Raw genomic sequence first — 25,918 nt, forward strand, 5'->3', positions numbered from 1 at the left:
TAAAACTAAGACTTACATTACCGCTTCCATCACCAACTGCAGAACATAATGCATGACATAACTGTACAATCGTAACTGTTATCAAATAGTTAGGACCTCATCAGACCAGTAGAGGGAAAGTGGGAGAAAGTGGAGGGAACCATTCTCCTTCATTTCCTACTGTCTTTCCCCGTCTTCTGGGATGGCTTCCCATCTCACATGGTTTTCTGTCCTTCCCCCATCCTTTTCGCACTCCCTCTTCTTGTTCTCCAATTGGAGTCAGGTAACACCGACTTCTTCAAAGTCATTCTGGGGTCTGTTTCCCCATGCTGCTGAAATGGAGCCCTGTGGAACCCTGCTGGAAGTTGCCCTGCATCATGTGATGGGTTCCATGAGACTCAATTTTGGCAACAGGGGTAATGGGGAAATGATTCAGAGAAGACTGCATCTGAAAAGGTCATAGATATCATCAGGTGACACTCCTGTTTTAATGTTCATTTGCCACCTTTGTGTAATAAAATCCTGTGAAAGCTTATATTACTCACTTTTCTCCCAGTAAGTCTTAATGATACTACAATATCCCTTTGCATACTAATCCAGACTAGCAATACAATGTCACTAGTTCTATAACACTGGAACCATTGGGTTTTCACTTCACATATGTGGAGCTATTATGGGAACAAAAAGGGGGAGAGGTTTGGAGAACTATAGGTAAGCTTCAGCTTTTAGTAATAACTGGGACAAAGAATGTTTTTATAGCCTAAACATTATAGATTTAGGAGGAAAAAAATTGTAATGCTTAAGTTCATATTAGAGCCCACATCGAAAGAATGGAATTCTTCCATTGCTTCTTTTCAAGGCTAGTCTTTTATTATTTTTGTTGCTGTTGTGTACCTTTAAGCCATTTCTAACTCACACTGGTGTTGAGGGGATTTTTCTTAAGAGAAGTTTTGTCTTTACCTTTCTCTGAGACTGAGAGATTATAACTTGTTCAACATCACCCAGCGAGTTTCTATGGCTAAGTCAGGATCCAAGCCCTGGTCTCCAGAGTTGTAGTCCAAAGCTCAAACTGCTACTTGACACTGGTTCTCATCTTGTGTTGCACTATGTAATATTCAGTAATTAAACAACAAAATTGGTTGATCAATGGAGAGTTTTTGCTTCCCCCAAACAACGAGACAGTCCCCAGACTTCTGAGTCATTCAGCTCTTCTTATTTAAATTCTTTTTAACCTCCTTTGAAAATTCCAACAGATCTGTTACCAGAATAGAGCCTTCCAAAGCCAGCTCAAATTTGCTTCAGGCCAAATTCAGTGGCAATTCTATTCCCAAGATTCATAGTTTCCAAGGTTATATCAACTAAAGTAAAGCAAATCTTGATTTTTAGATCTTTCCAAAATACATGTGCACATACAGAGAGAAACCATTTATGCCACTAGATGCTTGAGGTCCTAACTATTGCAGAAATCCCACTGTTTACATTTGAAGGCCTAGAGGTGCATGAGGAAGCTGTTCTAAGAAGACTTTGAACCATTAGAATATGTTTTTCATTTATTTTCTTCCATCGTTCTTTGACAGGTACTCTTTTTAAAAATGTATTGGTGAGTCCAGGTATTTTTATTTAAAGAGTGTAATGCACAAAACAACTAAGGAGTCATCTGTCATGTTTCTCTTGGAATTTTTTTCTTAAAAGACAGAGACATAGAGATGAAACACTTACACACACTACCAAGACACTCACACTGTCTCTTATAATGCTTTTTTTAAATTTCCCAGGCACATATCAGTTCACCTCGCTGGAGTCTGCACCACTTGGGACTTCACTTGGAAGAATAAAAGCCAATGACCCTGATGTGGGTGAAAATGCTGAGATTGAATACAGCATTGCTGCCGGCGATGGATCGGACGTGTTTGATATCATCACTGACAAGGGCACACAGGAAGGGATTATAACTGTCAAAAAGGTTTATTTCTCTTCCTTCTCTTTTATTGGACTTAGTACTATAGGGCTTAGGTTTTTTTGTCAGACAGAAAGGGGGAGAAGGCTTTGTAGAGGGGTCAACAACTGAGAAGCCACCATATTAGGCTGTCTTCCCTTTTCTAGCCAGGTAATGGTTAACAGTTCAAGCCTTGTGGTATTTTTTAGAAATAAAAAAGTTCTTCACTTAAAGGAATATTCTCAGCAGATATACTCAAACACTATATGATAACTTCTGAAGGATGTGCATGAAAATCTTACTAAGGATATAAAGAAGGTGGGTCCCTTCATAAACTCACATACCACCTACATTCTGCCATTTTAGTTGCTGAGACTGGAAATAGCCAAGCTATTACATGTTATTTTGGAGGTAGGATTTTGAGGAACTCCAGCTTGTAATGAGTATTTTATATGGAGAGCCCATGGTTTGCTAATGAGACTTTCCCATCCACTAGAACTTTCTCAAAACAGCTGTGTCAGTGAAATCCTTGAAAATAAGGCAGAGGAAATTTCAAATTGATCTTATAGCTCTTGTTTCAGCGAGTAAGAGGAATAACAATGAGCCAATCCAAATATGAACTGATCATATCAGCAGCATATAGACTCCAAAGCTTCTCTCAATTTGTTATTTTGGTGGGATCTAAATAACAACAAATGATTTAGAGAAGCTTCATTCTTGGGTCCCTCATGCATGTATGTAGTAAATAAAGAAACATCTGCAGTCCAAGAAATTCTGCAAGCAAACTAGAACCCCTGCAAGGAGTTGCTGGCTCAGGGCATCTGCTATCAAGTTCTCTCATGCTGGACCTAGTAAACAGATGGCCTCAGAGGTTACCTTTATGAAGATAACCTTTAATGAAAAAAATGTATGCCAGATGGCAAATCCATACTGTGTCTTTCCATAGCACAAGGAGGTGAAGAAAGAAACATATTAAGCACTATCAGCACCTGTGTGTTTGCAGCCAAGAATGAAACACAACGCACACTGTAAAAAGAGGGGTGGGCTTTTTCCTGGGGTGAGAAAGAACTCCAGACGGAAATCTTGAAACTGATCCAGGAGCCATATGTTATCTTGAAACTTCATCTTGTCTTATTTAAGTACAGATATAAGGATCTGCATTAGAAGATCTCATTTACCCCAACATAGAGACTCTTATTGTTGGCATGGCCCTTTTTCATACTATTATGAAGTCCTGATTCCCACGTCGGGTCATCAGGATACCATTTTAAGGGCATAAGAGAGTGGGAGCTCCTTATCTTTACTGTATAGATGTCTTCCAACCTGAAAATTTCCTTCAAATAAATTAAGCTCCTCAAAACAAAGAAAGACTAAGCAAAGCAAAAACTCCATCACTTGTGACGGTGGTGGGACCATAAGGAGAGCCTTCCCAGCACATCTTAGAGTCTAAACCAGTTCATTGGGGGGGGGGGGGTGTTGCAGTCATGAAGATAGCCAGGGCCCAAGTCATTTAGGGCTTTATAGGTGATAACCTACACTTTGAATTGGGACCGGAAACTTATCGGTGTCCAATTGAGCTGCTTTAAGAGGGGCATCATGTGCTCCAGTTACTAGCTTGGTAAACTAGAAGTGGAATCTAATAATGAAACCATCTTATTGTTCAAGGAGCTCCACTGGCTGTCGTTTATTTTCCAAACCCAATTTAAGGTGCAGGTGCTTACCTACAAAGCCCTAAACGGTTTGAGACCATCCTACCGCATCTCCGTTTATGAACCCACACGCTTACTTCGTTCATCCAGTGAGGCCCTGCTCGCGATTCCGCCTGCGTCGCAGGTGCGTCTGGTGGGGACGCCAGACAGGGCCTTTTCTGTGGTGACCCTCCAACTCTGGAACACCCTCCCCAAAGATCTTAGACAGGCCCCTACATTGGCAGTCTTTAGAAAGAACTTGAAGACCTGGCTGTTCCGATGTGCCTTTCCAGAATAGGAATCCTCCAACAACAAGTCCCAGAAGCACTTTATTAGAAATTAAGATTGTTGGCACACTGCACTTACCCCATAACCCTTACATACCACCTGTCACGTCAGCACTTTTAATCTGTACCCATTACTCTGGCCCGGCCCAGTTTTATTGTGTCTTGGTGTATTGTTTATTGCTTGTTGTTTAATATTGCTTTAACTGTTTTTAATTTGCTTTAGGTTGTGTATTGTTATGTTGTGTTTTCAGGCCTTGGCCTTCGTAAACCGCATTGAGTCCTTCGGGAGATGCTAGCGGGGTACAAATAAAGATAATAATAATAATAATAATAATAATAATAATAATAATAATAATAATAATAATAATGACTTTCAAGTTCCTTGACAATGTGTGGCTTATGGCAACTCTGTAAATTTCATAGATATCTTCTCTGGGAATGTATATATCATCCAGGATGACACTATGGTATGCTGAGAAAAGAAGTTAGATAATTGAGTGACATTTAGTTACAACTGTATATCAAGTAGCTATGGTCTGGTCCATAATGTATCCCTTCACAGAAATGAGGTTCTAACTGTGTTAAAGTTTAGTAACTAATCATAGCTGCTAAACTAAAGTTTAGCAACTAATCATAGTTGCTATAGTCCATTCACACAATTCAATCTTTGCTGTATAACACCAATAAAAAGTTAGGCAAGAATATAACATGGGGAATTGAGTCATTCATAAATCTTTATCTCATCTGCTAATCTCCAGCCTGCAAATGCCACTCTAACAGATTTTAATCCCCTCCCAGGTCAAGATCCAAACCAGAAGTGATACCTGTTCTGAGTCACTGATTAAGAATTCATTTATATTAGGGAATTGTGAGATATAAAGGCAAAATTCAGCTAAAAGCAAAAAGAGAAAAGAAACAGCAATTTATTGCAAATGTTAGCATGTATTTATACCATCCTTCTCATAGCCTGCCATAAGAGAAAGCTATGGAGAAAACATTTTTTTTCATATGGCACTCAATTACAAGTTCAGTGTCATTTCTGAATTTGGCACATGTCTGCCAGAATCTTGGTAATCCCAACTCAAGTAGATCTACTCAACCATTTAATAAATATTTAATCAACAGTTATGTGATTCAATGGGTTTTTATCAGTCTGAGATTATCAATATGATTTTAGCTATCTAGTTCCACCCTCAGGTCAGCCAAAAGAATTATGTCCAAGTTTTAGGTAAATATAAAACAAAGTCACTTTTTTACTGACCTTCTGAAAATTGACTATAGAACCATTATATATATATATATATATATATATATATATATATATATATATATATATATATATATATTGGTTCTATATATATATAAATGTTGAGTTCAGGTTTATTTAAAAAGAGTATTCTTAATGGAGACATTGATCACAAATGAAAATAATTTCTTGCTGACATATATTTTACGCTAATTGTTCCCAAATTACTCTCTTCAGAGTAGGTATACTTCTGGTTCACTCAGATCAACAGCAATTCAGCCATTGATTTCAGTAGAATGTAGATTGCATTTAATGGTGCATGCAAAATGCAGCATGTTTCAGCAATCCTCAGTCAGATGAAGCAGTTATTTGTATTGATTGATGGACACACACCTTCCAACACTCTCAACTACACAATGATAAAGACTCAGCTTCAAAACCTTTATTGTTTCTGCTTCCTCTCTGTAGCAGTCAAGGCTGTAATTTCTAAGCTCACTCACTTGGAAATAAACCATGCTGATTCCACTGATTTTATTTTGAAGTTAAATATAGGACTTTTAAATAAGTTTAGTTCTCCTCTTCTTCTTCTTCTTTTTACAGTATCTTAGTATCATAAATACTGGAGTCCAAGTTCTGAATTTTCTTCCCTAAGAGATACATATTGGAAACTCAATACACTCTTGTTCATCCATTTCTCTCTGGCAATAAGACATAGTATCAACCAAATGGTTTTAATGAGATGGTTCTTTTAGCTTGTGAGAGTTCCATTTTATAAACCAGGGCCTACAACTACTGGGCAAAACTGATGGCCATGGAAAATGATAGACTCCCAAAACTGTGCCTGTTAGAGCAGATAGAAAATCAACATCAGACCTCTTGGTTAGTTCTCCTGACAAAATACATTAGGAGCTGTGGACTTCTGACTCGGTATCCAAATCTCTTAGAAGAGTTAGACCCAAAAATAGTTGCTCAACGAGTATTGGATATAGAAGGCCAAAAAGACATCGCTACTCTCAGTAAAGCTGGCTCACTGAAATGGTTAGGCCGCTTTAAACATACCTTCCAAACAGCTCGATATCTAAAAATAGAAATGCCTAAACACCTTAGGAGGGTATTTACCAGAGCTCGTTTTGAACAGCTGGATACAATGGTCAAGCACGGAAGGTTTAATCAAGTCCCATACAACGAACGATTTTGTATTTGTGGAGCACCAGAGGTGGAGGATATCACACATGTATTGTTCAACTGTGAGCTGTACAAGAAAGAGAGAGACCATTGCCTTGGACCATACATTACTCAAAAAACACACTGGGACCCATATATTAAAACCTCATTTTTGTTGGCCGGCCAGAACCCTAAAATAACACACAAAACAGCCCTTTTTCTATTCAAAGCAACACAGCTGAGAATTGCACATTTAGAATCAATTGGGGTAAACTGTGGAGGTGACGCAGACATTTGACCTCAACGAGACCTTGTTAACAGCTTGTTTATTTTAACTTCTTTTATACCGAGGGTTGTATGTTGTATGTATGACTATGTATGACTATGTGTTAATTGTGTTATGTGTTAAATGTTTTGATACGGCCAATAGGCCAATCAATAAATGTATCCATTTTATAAACCTGAAACCACTAAAAAAGAGATATGTCTAATGCACAGCCTGGGAAATTTGATTTTTTGACTACTACTCTGAGAACTCTGGAAACTGGGGAATATATTCCTTCAAAGAGGTAATGTTTCCCAGTCTTTGTTCAATTGTGTTAAGACATAGAAACAAGACAAGCTACTTCCAGGCTTTTCAGTTAAAGCTGGGGATAAGAATTTGGAATATATCTAACATTGGATGAAAAATACAAGGACCCATATTATTATTATTATTATTATTATTAATAATAATAATAATAATAATAATAATAATAATAATAATTAATAAAAACTTAATCTATATATTTCTCTATCTCCCCAGGGGGACTCAAACAACACCAAAACATACAGAGTCACAACATGATAAAAAAAAATAATAACACTAACAGCAACATAAGCATGGAATTACCCAACAATACATAAATCTTAAAAGAAAAAAATCCTGCCTGCTCTTCATGTCTATTTGTTAGGGCATGACAAAGCAATGGTTAGAACAATTAAAAGGCTTGGTCAAGACTGATACAAATTTTAAAAAAGATGATTGAATTACCTTTCATCTCTCTCTCTCTCTTTCTCTCTCCCACTCTCCCTCCCTCTCTCTCCTGTTTTCATAAGCTTATAATTGTTGTAAGGCTAATGATGTAATCTGTAAAAGATGGATAATATATATTGGTTTAGCTCCTTGGAGGAAAACAGGAGAGAACTTAAGTACACATACTGAGAGAAACAAAGAGAGAGAATGTATGTGCTTTTTATTAATATTTCCATCAAAACTTTTTTTTCATTGGGATTCAAAATATTTAAGAAGATTTACTTCATTGAAGTAATGTGATAAAATATATGGCAAATGAAAGTGTGGAAAAATCCTACATGTATACCCTGTACAAGCCAATTGCCTACCAAAATGAAACATTATAGATTTCTTCCAGAAAAATATTGTTGGGTTTGAAAGGAAAGAGCAAAGAAGAATCAAAATTCTGCCTCCATAATTTCTCCCACTATTCAAAAATCTGTTCTCAGTAGATACATGCATTCTTGGACACAAGAAAGACAACCACAAATAAACAACAATCACTCAATGAATCAATCAATAATCAATTGTGGTTTTTAATTTTGATTTTGTTTTAATGGTTTTTAACTGGGATTTTTAAAAAATACTGTCCCTATTTAATCCTGTTTTAATGTTCACATATATGTATATTTTAAATGGTTATGCTCATGCTTTTATGTTAAGCTGCTTTGAATCCACTTCAGGAGAGATAAAGCAGGGTATAAAATATAATAAATATTTATACTAATAATAATAATCATAATAAGTGCAATTTTTATGCATGTCTACTTAGGAGTAAGCCTCACTGAGATCAATGGGAAAGCACGATTTATATAAGATTGAGGTTTAATTCTAAAGCAAACTCTTCAAGTAATGCTAGTTTGTTTCTTATCATTCTGAAACGTGCTTGATTTTTTTTGTATATGACCTTTTTTGTTTCTCTTTTTTTGTTCTCCTTTTTGAATGCAAGCAATTAGATTTTGAAAAGAAGAATCTGTATATCCTAAAAGTGGAAGCAACCAACACTCATCCCGATCCACGATTTTTCTACATGGGACCATTTAAGGACTCGGCTCTGGTTAAAGTTTATGTGGAAGACATAGATGAACCACCAGTTTTTAGCATACCTTCAAACTTAATAGAAGTAGATGAAGATGCCAGGGAAGGAAGTATCATTGGGCAAGTGATAGCTCAGGATCCAGATGCTGCAAGGAACATAATAAAGTAAGTTACCTTTCACAAACATGAAAATGCATTAAAAGTGTATGTCCCTTACACAAGTCTGGCAAATATCACTATTTAATAAACTATTGTTCAAAACATATCATTTCATTGTATCAATGCTGACCTGTACAACAATAAGTTTCCCATTCCAACCTGTATTAGCATTTTATGGTTAGGTCTTTCCCCAGCCCTTTCCCAGAAGTTTTGGTTGATAACACCCCTGGTCATTTGTGGGACTGATAGAAGTTGTAGTCCAAGGCATCTGGAAACAGCCAGATAAATAAACGTTCTAGCATTTTAGAGACATCAGAATGTTTCCTATCTGGTTCACTGACAATGTTTCATTCTGCCAGCTTATAAGTCTAGGCTTGATCCAGCAGTAAAACTATGACATGTGATTTTGGTTTATTTGTGGACACATCTGTCCACGTACCATTACCTTGTAGCAAATATTGACTTAAAATAATTGTCAATGTACTATGCTACAACAAGATTACACATTTTATTGTTCAATGTTCAGAAAAAACTTTGTATTGTTTGTGATTTTTTTGGTTATGGGTATGTCTATTTTTGTTTAGCACATTATAATATATATTGGCCATTTAATGAAGTTTCAACAGAATATTGAAGAAAGTGTTTTCCGTGGGCAGATGATTACATAAGAATTTCTGGAACCAGCTTGAGGCCTGGATGATGATCAGTGCACAGAACATCGGTGGACATTAAGGGCTTTCTTTCTCACACTTTTGTGAGAGCCTGTTGTCTGGTCACCACAGTTTGATGCTAGTAAGACACATTTGATGTATTTCAAGCTAGTTTCAAACTGCATTAAATGGTCAGTTTAGATAAAACTTTTATCACAGATCAAAGGCCACATAGACACCAAAATATAATCCAGTTTCTGATCCCAGATTATCTGCTTTGAACTTGATTATATGACAGTGTGGATGCGTATACAGTAGAGTTTTGCTTGTCTGACTTTTGCTTATCTGACATTCTGTCTTATCTGATGTTCTTATCTCATGCCCCCCTTTTCCTCCAGCATTTCCTCTTCAATTAAAGGAATGCTCCTTATTCCAAATAAAGAGAAAGGCAAGATAAGAAAGAGGAGGAGGAGGAAGAGGAGGAGGGAGGAAAGGGGAGAAAAGAGGCAGGACCGGAAGTGTAAGTGTCCTCCCTCCTTCCCTCTGTGATTTTCACGCTCTTCTTCCACATCTGGGAAGTTCCTGCTGGGCCACTCTAGCCCCGAAGCATTGCCTTGCCTTAACCCTTTGAGTTCCTGTTGTTAGTAGTATAGGTGTCTAGTGCCACATAAGATGGTTAACAGAAGACTCCGTATTATCCAACATTTTTGTTTATCTGACTTTCTGCCGGCCCGTTTATGTTGGATAAGTTGTACTCTACTGTAATCCAATTCAAAGTGGATAATCTGGGACAAGATCCTGGATTACATGACAGTGTAGATCCATCTTCACAGGCAATTCACATTTTCTATCTCCAGTGTCACAGAAGTTGGTGTGGCTGGGGAAAAGAGTGGTGATCTATGTGAGTGCAGCTCATCCCTTTATCAAGAGAAAAAAGTAAAGAAAAGGAAGAGGGACAAAATACTTTTTCTTATGATCACCACAAATATGAATCAAATACTAGCTTTAATGTTCACAATGACCAAAGGAAAACAGGCAGTCCAGCATCTTTGCTGCTGGCAACTAAAACATATGTTTATGAAAAACCAATCTGAGTTTCTTAAGGCAGCTGAATTAGGGATTTGGATCTTGATTTCTCCAAAGCAAGTGTCAAGAACAATGGAGCAGTTTTTTTTAAAATATGTTTTGTGTTGTTTAGATAAAGATATACTGTGCAATTCAACCTGTTTTATTCTGCAATTTCCCTATGGATATAGTAAAAATAATGTGGGGGTGTAGGGGGGCGGGTTTGTGTAGCTTCCTACTTGGATTAAAAAAAGACTCTGATTGTAGGTTATGACTGAAAACCTAATCAGTTTCTCAGACTTTTGCACAGTTCTCAAAAACTGCACAGTTTACTTTGTGTCAGGAACACACAGTTCTCACAAGTTCTGGGAATCTTTGACTTTCAAGGGGTCAGGAACTCCAAATTCAACCGAACTGGTGGATTACAGTTCCATCCTTCATAACCACAGATCTAACCTACCTCTGATCCATGGCAGTATAATTTGTGTTCATTTTGTGTAAACAGTATGAACACTGAATATTAGGCATGGTTAGGTTCAGTCAGAATCTTCGTAATTCAGACAGGATGTTTTATTGAGGATTTACTAACTTATGCTTTTACTGGCGTTGTTATGATTTTATTGATGTTAGTGTTTTTAAATTGTTCTTGTATTTTGTGGCATTGAATTTTATTTATTTATTTATTTACTTTATTTGTATACCGCTCTTCTCAGCCAATTAGGCGACTCAGAATGGTTAACAACAAGTAGCGGCAAAAATCAATGCAAACATCGTACAACCATTTAAAAAACAATTCACACAATAATACAATAAGCAATTAACATCAATAACCATCAGTAAACATTGTAAAACGCCTTGAGTTGCCGCAAGACTGAGAGGGGCAGTATACAAATAAAGTAAATAAATAAATAAGAAATAATTCAGCATTTTAAAACAGACTGGATGAATTTTCCCCCTCCTCTCCTCTCGCCTCTGTCTGGATCCTAGGAAGTGTTTTAAAACTGGATGAATTTCCTCCCTTTGCTTCCCCCTCCCCCCCCCCTTCTGCAGTAAAACAACTACTTTCAAAGTAAAGACCACCCATTGAAACAGAAAAAAGCACTTTCAAACCATAATGGAAAGGATTTGGAAGTCTCAGAAGTTTCAAAAAGTTTTGAATATTTTTTTCTGTGAAAATCAGAATTTACTATAGAATCAAACCACCAGCACGCCCTACATTTGAAATGAGTTTTGAATCATTTTTTGATCAAACAAACTGAATATGTATCCTTGATTACATAAGATGAGATCTAATGATTGTATTAATTCTTGAAACCTGAAATCAGTAGTACTTTTCTAATGTACTTCTGACAATTAATAGTGACACCAACAGGATTGCCATCAAGAGTTGTGCACATATGATACTTCATATGCTTGTGGTATACAGTGGCTTGTTGGCTGAAAACTTTGCTGAAAATCATATGTAAATAAAACAATTCATTTATTAGGGGATGCATCTTTTTTCAGCTGATTTCCCCCTAACTATTTTTACATTAGCAATCCTACAATCTCAGCACTTGTATTCTTCCACAATATCACTGGAAAGTTTATATATACACAAACTACATGCTTATCAAAACAATATTGCATGCAATTACCTTACATCAGTAGAACTGTCAAGAGAACAATTTATGAATACCAACACAGATAGATAAGAAATTATTTGACATATAAATAAGTTTATATTTTCTAAATATGTGCTCTTAAAAACAAAGGGACTGTTCATGAAACCATATTTAAGACTGATTTAAAAATAAACTCAAGAAACTCTTCCTGTCATCCAGGATTTTGTTTTGTTTTGTTTTGAAACCTTATTTTTAGAGAAAGAGATGTTTACAAATAAGTTGTTTTGACTTAGGTTAGAAGTAAACCTTCCAGACGTTTTGGATCACAACTTCTCATATCCCTGACCATTTTTTTTTCTTTTGTTAGGTGTTTGTGAGTGTTATAGTCCAAAATATCTAGAAAGTACCAGGTTTTTCTACCCATGATATGGAAGTTGGTTATTTGTGCAATGTGCTGTTACCCCCACCTACCCACCCACCCAAAATGTGCTTTAAAAATGTGTTTAATGAAAAATATTTGTATTGGCAAATGTTAGCTGCATATCTTTGTTAACGAGATCAAGTGTTTTGCAAAGTGTAACATCATTTGTGTGACATTATAATGCAGTCTTCTTCTTTCTGAGAACCTTAGCTATTAATAAGTGAAAAGTAATTGAATGATACATTATTTATGCAACTAATCCTCAATAAATAGCTATGAATGTTGACACACTTGTTCTTTCGATTATTCCAATGTTTTCAATTATTTTCATGAACCAAAAGTAAAATGCCTTGTGGTCATCCAGATATTGTTGGCCCAAAATTCCCATCAGCCCTAGACAGGATAGAAGGTGATTGCTCTAATTTTGTCAAGGAAACAAAAACAAATACTTACAAGACCACTCTACCTTGTTTGCCATTTAAAAATGTTCAAATCCAGATGTACATTTTTTATTACTGGGGGAGTTCATTGGGAGTTTTGTGATCTTCCTGGAGGATCCCAGTTGTAGTAGTCTTTCCCAGGTCTAAGTGCACAATTCCCTCTGTGTTTGTTGAGAAATATGTCCATTTATTTTACTAGCACCTGCTTCAAATAAATGTGTTATGATTACAGTCTTCATTACAATGAGGATATAGGGTGCCTGAATGTAAAAACAGCATTCTACCTTTTTGTTTTTACCATTTTAGGGTTTAATTTTTTCTCCCCCAAATAAAAAATGCGTTGTAATCTGAATTAAAATGTCTTACAGTGGACATTCCCAGCCATTTTGCTGTGGTTGCTGGCCTGTGATTGTGAAACTGGTGTGAAGATTTTCAGTTATTTCCCCAGCATATGCCGTGTGGAACACTGAGCATTTACTGGACTTGCAAATGATAGCTTTGTTTACAGTAATAGGACAAAAGGGAGTCATTTAGATTGTGAAAGTGATAATTTTCCTAAGATATGTACAGATGACATAATGATCAGATTCACACAGTAGCACTCCAGGATTGATGCCAGGTGGTTTTACCTCCACTCTCACAAGTTAACAGGTCTGGAGGATCGTGGAAAGCAATGGAAGAAATTCTGCTGTCAACTGCCTTGCAGTGTCATGACAGTTATGAGGTGTTGGCAGGAAGTCTGCCACAAAAAAAAAGATGCAACATTCTTTATTAATGTTTTCCTTGCCTTTGTATAAAAGAAGCAACTTCTGGATAGATTCCTGGTGAATCTTAAAGTCTTGGACATGAGGAAGGATTTCAGACTGGTAATAACTGTCTTCTGCTGCAGTTATCAAGTGTTCCCACCAATGTGTTGAAGATTCCTGCAGACCTGCTCCACGGCTTCAGTTCTGTTGGCCCCTGCCTATGTTTCCCTTTGTTTTACACTATTTCTGCTCTTTCTCCTCAGTTTTCAACTTTATCTCCCTTTTCTTACCTGCTGCTTGTGAATGTAGTATCTAGAGAGAGAAATCTCATTTTTTTCTACATTGTTATGTACTTTGTATTGCAGATGTGGGAAGCAAATATAATGCAGTTCTGTAAAACTCTACTTGCATGAAGGTGTGTGTGTGTGTGTTTGTGTGCATAGTATGTCACCTTATAGGACATAGTCACCTCTAGGCTGAACCATTCTCCCACACAAGTTGGTATTTTGTGATCATTCACTGAGTTATTTGGAATCAGGCCTCATCTACAGTGACCATTGAATACAGTCTGAACTGTGTTATATGGCCAGTGTCGACTCACATGATACAGTTCAATATAATTAAATTTTATGAGTGTACATTGGCCATATAATGCAGTTCAAATTGCATTAAACAATCAGTGTAGATAGTACTATACAGCTTCATGAACACAGGCTTTCTTACCCGTCATAGGATGTGTCAAGTACAATTCCTGGATGGAGCCTGCCAGATACTTTCTGACAACACACAGCTTCTCTCAGCGGGATTCAGTCCATGAACCATGCTGAAAGCAGCCTACGACAAAGCCCTGTGTTTTCATTTGATAGAATAGGGAAAGTGCGAGGGGAAGCCAGGTGGTGTTGCTCCCCCCTCTCCAGGAGGGGAAAGAGAGCAATACACATAATGCAGGGCATGGAGCAATGGATTCCTTCCTATGCTGTCTGCTGGATTTTCCCCACTGCCCCAGGGATGCCCCTGCTTTCCTCCGGCTTGAGGAGCCTAATGTGATGAGGTCCATGGTCTCTCTCTGCTTCTAACCATTTGAAATGATTGTTATAGCTAAGCCAGAGAGGAAGAAAGCTATATATGAAGAAAGTTTATTGGAGAAAATGTGAGATAAGGATATGATGCTTATATATACACAGAAGTTATTTTTATGAGATAGCATAGATTTTATTTAACACAATCTCAGTCTGTAGAATGAAGAAGACAATTTTAATTAAGTTCTTTTGCATAATTTATAAATTGGTCTTCAGTGTCAACATCATTTTTAATATTTTGGCCATTTATTCTTCTGAAGTCATTATCAGCAACAGAAAGTGTAGCTGTTTCTCTGATAAAACAGAAGGCTAAGTAAAAATCTTTATCTTTTTGCACCTAGCATTCCTGCATCTTTTTATTTTTTGTTGTCACATTCTTACCACCAATCTGCTTTCAAATTTATTCAATTTCAGTTCTTCCTGTTTCATGTTTTTGGTCACAGAGATACTTTTCTCTTTCTGCCACCTCATCAGATAGGCTACTTTGTCCATCGTACACAGCTTGTTGTTCCCTTTTGAGACAGAGCCCATTATATGACATACATGAACTTCCAGCCAGGCTCCGTCAGGAAAGGGGAGAGCAAGCAGCGTATGCCACCAGCACAGCTATGTGAGGCTTCCCATGTTGCCCTCAGGACAATGGGGGGAAGCCAGGTGCCAGATACTTCCCCCATGAGATGGAGACAAAGGTAAGTTGTGCAATGTGGGATATGGAGCAACAGGTTCTCCATGCCCCCTGCTGGGACCCCATGGATTTGCCATGATGTTTGGTGAATCCTGAAAATAATGTGATGAGGTCTTTAGTGATGTTTTTGTTACCATGTAAATCTTTACAGTGGGCCCTCAATATCTACTGGGGTTTGGTTCTAGGACTGCTGTGGATACAAAAATCTTAAGATTCTTAAGTCTCCATCTCTACAACTACTGTATCGACCTGGCCTTGCTAGGATGTGGAAGGCACTACTGTTCCTCTGCTTTCATCCTTTTTTTATCTTTTTCATTCCTTTTACCCTATCCTTTCTTTTTCTTCCTTCTCTCTTTCTTCCCCATCCCTCCCTCTTTTCCTTCTACTGCCTTTCCTTTCCTTTCTTTTCCTTTCATTTCTGTCCCTTCCCTTTCCCTTTCTCCCTTCTCCAGCTCTGGCAACATGGCTCTCTTTGTGGCTCTTTCCTTCTCTCTCCATTTATCTTCATATATATGTTCTTTTTGTTTTCCAATGATGACATAGAAAGCTATTTTACTAGCAAGTCAATCCTTCACCTAGCACCAACCAATCCAGTGGCATTACATAGATCCACTGGATTTTCACATAGACACAGCCTTTGTGGTACAGACAAACAGGCATACTTCGGCTAGGCACTATGAAATAGTGGAAGGCTACAGATTATGCCTACACATCAGTATAGCATTCAGCACACAACAAAAAAACAAGGTTTACTTTTTTTAAAAAAACATCAAATATTTTGAACTATGGTTGGCTGAATCTAGGGATGTAGAATCCATTGCCAAAACAGAGGCATTGGGAGAGCCATGTTTTCCTCTTGTTTTAACTGCAACATTCCCTTCCATTGTTTTCCCTAAGGAGTTATCATATTCAACAATGCACTGAAATACAATATATTTAGTAGAATATAATTGTAGAATTAATACATGACTAGAAGAGTGCTTCATTAGTATATGCAGTACATTTCCAATATCCATGGAAGATATGTTCCAAGCCACTGCTACTTCCGCCATAGATACCTAAAACCATGGATAATAGCAAAACTTACATTTTTACTATTCTCGGCCTGAAAATGTATCTTAAAATCATTGGATAACATAGAGAGCCCAAAAACACATCCAGTGGGGCATATTTTTGGAAGCATTAGTAAGTGAAGCAATGAATATAAAATCCATGGAAAGGGGGATAAAAAAATCATTCAAATACAGGCAGTCCCCAAGTTACTAACATTTGACTTACAAATGACTCATAGTTAAAAACAGGGGCAAGACAACATTCTTGGTAGACACGGATTATCTAGACCCGGCACAGTCTGGCTTTAGGCCGGGACATGGTACCGAGACAGCCTTGGTCGCCTTAGTGGATGATCTGCGCCGGGAGCTCGACAGGGGGAGTGTGTCCCTGTTGGTGCTGCTTGACCTCTCAGCGGCCTTCGATACCGTCGACCACGGTATCCTTCTGGGACGCCTCGCAGGGATGGGTCTTGGAGGTACTGTTTTGCAGTGGCTCCGGTCATTCCTGGAGGGTCGATCTCAGAAGGTGTTGTTGGGGGACACCTGTTCAACCCCACAACCATTGTCTTGTGGGGTTCCTCAGGGCTCAATATTGTCTCCCATGTTGTTTAACATCTACATGAAGCCGCTGGGGGAGATCATCCGGAGTTTCGGGGTACGGTGTCATCTGTACGCGGATGATGTCCAACTCTGTCACTCCTTTCCACCTGCTACTAAGGAGGCTGTCCAGGTCCTGAACCGGTGCCTGGCCGCTGTGACGGTCTGGATGAGGGCGAACAAATTGAAATTGAATCCAGACAAGACAGAGGTACTCCTGGTCAGTCGCAAGGCCGAACAGGGCATAGGGTTACAGCCTGTGTTGGATGGGGCTACACTCCCCCTGAAGATGCAGGTTCGCAGCTTGGGTGTGACCCTGGACTCATCGCTGAGCCTGGAACCCCAGGTTTCGGCGGTGACCAGGGGAGCATTTGCACAGCTAAAGCTTGTGCGCCAGCTGCGCCCATACCTTGGGAAGTCTGACTTGGCCACGGTAGTCCACGCTCTGGTTACATCCCGTTTAGACTACTGCAACGCTCTCTACGTGGGGTTGCCTTTGAAGACAACTCGGAAGCTCCAACTAGTCCAACGCTCGGCAGCCATGATTTTAACAGGAGCGGAGCGCAGGGAGCATACAACCCCCCTGTTGCGCCAACTCCACTGGCTACCGATCTGCTACCGGGCTGAATTCAAAGTGCTGGCGTTGGCCTTTAAAGCCCTAAACGGTTCCGGCCCAAGCTACCTATCTGACTGCATCTCTGCCTATGAACCCACCAGGAGTTTGAGATCTTCCGGGGAGACCCTGCTCTCGATCCCGCCTGCTTCTCAAGCTCGGCTGGCGGGGACGAGAGATAGGGCCTTTTCTGTGGTGGCCCCCCAGCTTTGGAACACCCTCCCCATAGAGGTACGATCAGCCCCTTCGCTGATGGTGTTTCGGAAAAGATTGAAGACATGGATGTTTAAACAAGCATTCGGTTAATCCGTTGTAACGAATTGTGATGACTAAGGATTGGTTATACACGGACGATGAATTTTGGATTACGATTCCAGTTATGAGATGCATAGGATTGTTATTGGTGGCCCAATAATTTGTACTGTATATGTGTTTTATGCTTTTAACTGAATATTGTTTTTTAAATGTTGTAAACCGCAATGAGTCGCCGATTTAGGCTGAGATATTAGCGGTATACAAGTGCATTAATAAATAAATAAATAAACAGGAAGTGAGAGAAATCTACCCAGAAAGGGAAATTCACTCATGAAAGAGTTATCATTGGGAAAAGATGTGTCCTCTAAATCTTTATTACCAATCATTGTTTCTACAACAAGCTATTTTTTTCAAAATCCAGTGACCACAGGAACAGAAAGTGAAGAGAAATCTTCTGAACAAGGGAACAGACAGTAAAACAAACACCACAAGGGTGTTAAGCCCTCCCTGTGCTATCCAGAGCTAAAACTATCTATCTATCTATCTATCTATCTATCTATCTATCTATCTATCTATCTATCTATCATCTATCTATCTATCTATCTATCTATCTATCTACCTATCTACCTACCTACCTATCTATCTATCTATCTATCTATCTATCTATATGGCTGGAAGTATACTTAAAATGTACTTGTTTGGACTTACATGCAAATTCAACTTAAGAACAAACCTACAGAACCTATCTTGTTTGTAACTTGGGGACAGCCTGTACTAAAACAACAAAGCTACTTTATATATTGTGGTAAACTTTTTTCAGTTCCTTTGACATTTTGTTCAATTTCTTAGAGTTTCCCCTTTTCACTGTGAGGTTTGGCATCACAGTGTGTGTGTGTGTCAAGTGAACGATGGCTTATTGATTGGAAATTGTACTGCATAATAGATTTGATGCTTTGTAAATGAAATCAAGAGTAAGTAAAGGGATCGAAGTCTTCCTCTATTAACAGGCCTGGACATTCTAAATACCACCAATAATACATACTCACATTTGGGAATGACTTTGAGAGAGGGACTCATTTGCTTAAAATTATGGCTTTAGGACTGTGATTACAAATCAAATATAGCTACAGTTTTTCATCAAGCTCTTTCTCCAACACTATTATACTCACTGAAATGGACCTTGTGCACGAAGTATTTTTTAAAAACTTTCTGAAGGTATGTTCTTGTTCATCTCTTCTCCCTTCTGTGAAAATGAGGAATTATGTAAAGATGAAAAGCAAAATCATATTATGTTTTTATTCATTGTTTGTATCCTCTCTCATTCTTCTATATTTTTGTGTTATTCTTTTTTGTCTTGATAATATTATTCTAAATCCTTTTGGTTTTGTTTCAATTGCATCTAAAATGAGATAAAATGCTTTTGAATTTTGGACTGAATAAACTTCACTAGTTGTGCATTATTTAAACATCTATTAAATGAGCAGAAATGAAAACCCCTGGATGATTGAAGACCATGGTGTGTATGTTGTCCTATCGCAGATATTCTTTGGATCGTCACACTGATTTTGACAGAATATTCAACATCCACTCAGGAAACGGGTCCATATTTGTCTCAAAGACACTTGACCGAGAAGCAGCTCCATGGCACAACCTCACTGTCATAGCAACGGAAATCAGTAAGTTTCAGCTGCATCATAATTGGATGTGAAAGGGAGGGAGGAGGTGTTATATACCAAAACCAATGGCCCTAAACATTCATATTCACATGGTGTTATATCCCACTGAATTCCAGCTTCCAAAATTATGTAAATCTTATAGCTGGAAGTGACTGCAATGCAACAAAATGCAGTTGAATAAAATTGGCAGTTGGTACTAGCACAGCCATAGTTAAAAGATAGGTGTGCTAATATAGATTCCACTATTATTGCATTTTTCATGTTCTGTAGTGACAGAATCTTTATGATGTCATATTGACATCCCTGTAGCCACATACAAACAATATGCACCTATTGAAATTAACAAAGATGCCTAGGCTCTTTTTTGATCAGAATTAATGTGCAATATTTACATTGACTCATGGATAAATTGAGTCGAGTTTTGGGATTTGGTTTTTTGCCTAATATTTCTTGATTTATACATGAGTATATATGTTATAAGTATCTGAATAAGAAAACATTTCCTCTTCGACAATGGAAGGTATGAAAAGATGCTTTTGCCAGCTAATACAATGTAACTATGCTTTAATAACAGTTTATTATTATTATCATTATTACCCCCTTACTTTTTTGGGATGCAATAATGTTCTGCACAAGAAGAATGCAAGTATGCCACTCCTCTCATAGTGGCAATGGGAAAAATAGCAGACAGGGTTTAGTTAGTTAGGGTAACCTCAAAGTCTTCCCTCGTATGGAAACTGCCCTGCTCCTCTGTGTGACATAGACTGATCTCTCTCAGAGTCTTTACCCATCTTCTTCTCATTCCTCTTCCATTCCTGCCTTCCCTCTTGGCCACTTTAGGATATAGGGTCAGCTTAGGGAATGGCCCAATTATTTTTTTCTTATCACAAAATGAGGTTTCAAAATTAAGATTACTTTAGTTCTCCAACAAAGGTGTGATTTACTCCTCAAATTCCCATCACTCACACACATTGCTAAATCTTTTCACCTCTACCAACATCTTTAAGCCATCCTTTATACCCAGAGGTGGGATGTAGTTTATACACATGCATTGTAATATATGCACACATAGACCAACAGTAACATTGATGAGATTAGGCCACGTATAGTCTATTATAAGTTGTCTTTCACACTGTACTGCATTTGTGCTCCAGTTATGTCATTATGTCAAGTCTTGGGTTGTTTTGTGAATGGCAGAAATGGGGTGGTGTGTGTGTAATGCAATATTTCTCACATTCTCAGTTATTATATGAATTAATTTTCCTTTGTACTTTGCCAGTGGGCACGACCACCCTTTTATGTCCCTGAGGCACCATACTACTTGCAGGGTCAGGAATAAATAACAATACATTTACAGCTATGCTTATAGCAGTAGGTATGTTACTGTTGGTCTATGTGTGCACAAATTGAACTTAAGAACACACCTACAATACCTATCTTGTTTGTAACGGTTATAGCAGTAGGTGTGTTACTGTTGGTCTATGTGTGCACTGGAGGGGCATCCCATTCAGCTGTCTCCCAAATGTACCCTGCTGCTTGTGGATAAAGGAGAAACAGTACAAAACAGAGTATATAAAGTACTTCTGATGGGGCCTACAATAGAGTAAGAGAAACATGGTTGTATTGATAATGATAGGTGATCATAAAAGAGAGAGCATTGAAAAATCTGAGAAAAGGATTAAAAACCAAATATATGCTCACAAAATTGTATGTAAGTGGGAAAATACATTATTTTGTTTATCATCTCTGAACAAACTGTGCTAGCAGAAAAATACAAATTTGGAATGATTGCTTGGAGTAGAAAAAAATTCTGGCTTTCCAAAAGAGATGTAGATTTTTTTTTACTTTGTTGTTAAGACGAAATTACAGAAAACAATTTATAAAGGTATAAACCTAAAATTGCATTAAAAAGGTTGAAGGATTACCCTGTCAAAGTATTTAAAGTCACTAGGCCTCCCTTGTAGTATACTGTCATATTAGGTTCTCATTCTGATTTTATTTGCTGCTGTCCCAAATAGTGGACTTGGTATGCTGCTTATCACATATTATGTGCTTTGTTAGTTTTGTATTAACCAGCTATTCCATCACAATATCTCAAGTTGTTATGGCATTACATCACAAAATAAGACAACAGATATTCACTAAGACATTCAATGCTATGGGCAACACACAAGATAGGTACTGTAGGTGTGTTCTTAAGTTCAATTTGTATGTAAGTCAGGATAGGTACATTTTGAAGTGTAGCTACAGGCATTTGTTATTAGTTTGGGATAGCATAGGGAACAGTTAACACCTCTATATAATGTTTGTCTTGCTGCCTGTGTCCCTGTTCAGAAGATTTTGCCTTACTTTCTGTCCCCGTAAGAATTGGATTTTGAAGTTTTGGGTAGTAGTGGAATCAAGAATTGGTGATAAAGCTTCAGTGGGAACACCCTTTCCCCCATGATAACTCTTAGAGGAGTGAATTTCTCTTCCTAGGGGCAGATACCCAATTACTTTCTGTTTGTTACTCTGGGGCCCCTTCCATATAGCTGAATAAAATCTCACATTATCTGCTTTGAACTGGAATATATGGTAGTGTGGACTCAGATAACCCAATTCAAAGCAGATATTGTCGGATTTTCTGTCTTGATATTCTGGGTTATATGACCGTGTGGGAGGGCCCTGGGATTGCCTGTAGTGACTAAATCTGTAAAATAAAAACATCTGTTCTCCCAATAAGCAAATGGCATCTATGAAACCTTAATTCTGGAATGATCTTACTCAAAGGTAAACAGGTAAAAGTAGAAAAAAACATGTGCAACCTCAGGTTTCTATTGCTGGTGTTGTTCAGTGGTACTGAAATTGTGGTTGTACAATGGCGTTAATCAGAAAAAGCATAATCTTGCAAGCCAACTGAGGAAGTTATCTACCTGACCAGTGACAGATGGAAATTCTCAATTTTGTTTGTTGAGGCTAAGTTGGAAAACCAACCGTATTCATTTTCATAACAAGATGAGACAATAGACACTCTTAAGGCAGAGATACAACAAACAGCACAGTATGGAATGCACTAAATCATCCACATAGCCATAGTCTGTTACTGACAGACATACAATAATACCACCACACTATCTATTCTTCATATATATACTTAGGAAGTTTTCAGCCAGTCATTTCATTGTGTCTGCACCAATAGCAAATTGTACTTACATTGACTTTAAATCTCATACAGAGCAACCTATTTCTCCTTTCAAAAATTGGCTGGTGTACTTGCAGACAGAGTAAGTACTTTTCTTATCAATCCATCATGGACTGTTTCTAAAGAAAAAGTAGTACATCACCTCATATTTTGGCTGAATAGCACATTTGAGCAACTGCCTTACAAACATAAAACAAACAAATAAAAAATATCTCCCATAAATTACTCACACTTTCTGGCAGAGAACTTTAGAGTGCAAAATATAGTTCTAGATAGAAAGTGAACCCTGAGTTACAAACATCTGACTTACAAATGTTTCATAGTTAAGAGAAATCTACCCCTAGAAAGGGAAATTCACTCCTGAAAGAGTGATCATGGGAAAAAGATGTCTCTACTGAAGCTTCATCACCAATTCTTGTTTCCACTACAATCCACATTTTTCAAAAGGGACAGGAAGTGAGGTGAAATATTCTGAACAGGAGCACAGACAGCAAAACAAATGTTAAATGGGTGTGTTAATCCTTCCTTATGCTATCCAAAATGTGAAAGCATACATGCACGCGCACACACACACTCCTGGAGTTACACTTAAAAATGTACCTTTTTTTTTTACAGAACCTATATTGGGAACAGCCTGTATTTAGATGGTATCCTGTATCCTAGTGTCTTTAAACACACACACACACACACACACACACACACTGCAACAACCAAAGTGAAGCCCAACCTGTACACACACACCTCTGTCTGCCTGTCTATTGCATTACTATGGGAAAATATCAAATCACTATTTATAATTAATCTTAGAAGGTAACATTTCTCTATCTGATGCTTTTGTTTAATACAGCAAGGTGATCCAGTACTTCCTCTAGGGTGATCAAATAAAGTCTGTTTGGTGAAGAGTTTGAGGATTTATTGTGGTTTTGTGTCTTCAAGACAGACCCAACTTATAATGACTTGAAGTGAATCCATCACAGGGTATTCCCTGAATGTGATTTGCTGGGTTTCTAAACCTTGTTCTGCATGGAAAAAAATGCAAGATTCTTCTTGGTATGTCATGTCTTCATAAATGGACTTACGCAGGCAAGCATTTTGCAACGGAACAATGCCCGCATCCAGTAGTGGACAGTTGTTACATTAATATGTAACACATCTTATAAGGTACATCAGCATACAATGTCCATTGGTGTGTAATATACATGAGTGCACAATGTACTATGAATCACATTGTGCATTAAAACACTTCACACAGGCCTTGTGCATGGATGTGTATCAATCCTGAAGTGCATTAGGCACTCCTGCTGATATCCTGTGACCCATCTTCAGCATTCACTAAGTGCCTCTGTTATATAGCTATGTTTACATACAGGTAACATAGCAGCTCATATAATATTCCAGCAAATGCTTCTTCTCCACATGCTTTTTAGCCTTTTGGTTTTTACCAGAGACATCCAAACAACATATTTGATAAAAATGAATTAATTCAGAACAAAGGTTTCCTTGGTTTGTTCTGAATTAATTAGATACTCCATTAGATTTAGAGCCTTCCCAACTTTATGGCAGCCTTTAAAGTAAGTTCTTGGGACTGAATTTGGGGCTTAGGGGTGACTTCATGCCATCCTCATTTGTCCTGGGATGACATATAGCCCCTCCCCCAGGGAAGCTTGGTGTTTGGGTAGGGGAGTGGGGATAGGAACCTGCACCAAAGTGGGTTATTTAAACCGACTTTGGTGCAGGTTTTTTACGCTGTCTGGAAGTCGTCATATACTTTTGGGGAGTTGCTGCATATTCATTATTTGTTTTTATTTCAGGCAATCCAAAACAAAGTACTCAGGCACCTATCTTCATCCGGATTTTAGATATAAATGATCATGCACCAGAATTTGCCAAGTACTATGAAACTTTTGTTTGTGAAAATGCCAAAGCAGGACAGGTAACTATATATTCCTCATATAGTATGAATAGATATCTGACATAATGTTTATTGTTCTTCTTTATTTTGTAGTTTCTTTATTCTTTTCTGATTAGTAGAGGTCACTAGACCACCAGGCTTTAAATAGGCTAGAAACCGTCTTGTCACCCACTGTCAGTATTTCTGAATTAGACCAATTGTTTGAATACTTAGATATTTTACCAAAATTATTAATCAACTGTATCAAAACAATGGATGAGCTTAAAAGACTTTGTACACATATTTTATCTATTTACCTGTTGCTTTCTAAAACATAAAATGCAACATTTGCATATAAATGATATTTGTTTTAAAAACATTTTTTAAAAAGTCCTTTTCATTCTTCCTGAGGGGAAAAACAATTTTGTGGCAGACGAGAATAGCATGTTTTGATATGTTATTTTTATTTCTCATTGAGGAAAAGCACATTTGTGAATTTCTTTTATACTTCCCATTTATTTTAACTAAGTTCATGTATTATGACTGTGTACTTTGTTTTTATCTCTCTTTTATTTTTTGCTATTTGAAATAATTTGTGTACAGACGAGGAGGTAGAGGCTTTTCACCAGAACAACTATCTGGTTGGAAACTGTTAGGGGTATGTGAAACATTGTTTTCATTTTGAATTTTGGGTAACCCCACCACAGTTCTGCTATTGGGAATAATCTGGGAGATTTGGGGGGGGGGGGGGCTGTTCGGGTTCGGAACCCTGTGTTCCATTTTTGTTTCAGGAAAATTCGTTCCATTGGTGCCAATTGAGAAATTTTAAAGGCTTATTTCTCTGTTATTCGTATGGCTTTCAGGATGAAACTTGGCACACTTGTAGGACACATACATGAACATAAGTTTGCCAAGTTTCAAGATGTTTTGCTCAACTACTGATTTTTTATTATTATTATCTTACAAATAACATTTAAAAAAAGAGTTTTTTTAAAAAAAAATTACCCACAGTGACAGAATATGAGTTGGGCATAATTCCTGCAAAATTTCTCAAAGACCTGGTCATCCACTAATTTTTAAACATGTTTATTTCTCTCTCTCTCTCTCTCTCTCTCTCTCTCTCTCTCTCTCCTACTGAGAGGAGGAGACAACTTGCAGGACAAAAAGTAGGTGATCCTGGGACTTGAATTCCAGGGCCATGGAGAGGAATACCAGCCTGTGATTGGCTGAGGCACACCATGTGCTGCAGCAAATATAGCTGAACTCAGCCTCATCATCCCCACAGATAATGCTGCTTCAGCTATGTAAAAAAAACCAGGCAGAATATAATTTATTAATTTATTTATTTACTGTATTTCTATACCGCTTTTCTCACCCCTAGGGGTACTCAAAGCAGTTTATAAACAAACCTA

General features: G+C 37.7%; 1 protein-coding gene across 1 annotated transcript in view; it reads left to right on the plus strand.

The window, feature by feature from the left end:
- Positions 1–25,918, plus strand: part of CDH9 (cadherin 9) — a 176,017-nt gene that overhangs the window by 132,291 nt on the left and 17,808 nt on the right. The window contains exons 6-9 of the mRNA XM_060774692.2: positions 1,755–1,942; positions 8,304–8,557; positions 19,298–19,434; positions 24,427–24,548. Coding sequence (XP_060630675.2) covers positions 1,755–1,942; positions 8,304–8,557; positions 19,298–19,434; positions 24,427–24,548 — 701 coding nt within the window. The remainder of the gene's footprint in view (positions 1–1,754; positions 1,943–8,303; positions 8,558–19,297; positions 19,435–24,426; positions 24,549–25,918) is intronic.

This window comes from Anolis sagrei, chromosome 4 (assembly GCF_037176765.1).
Source record: "Anolis sagrei isolate rAnoSag1 chromosome 4, rAnoSag1.mat, whole genome shotgun sequence".
Lineage (NCBI taxonomy): Eukaryota > Metazoa > Chordata > Lepidosauria > Squamata > Dactyloidae > Anolis > Anolis sagrei.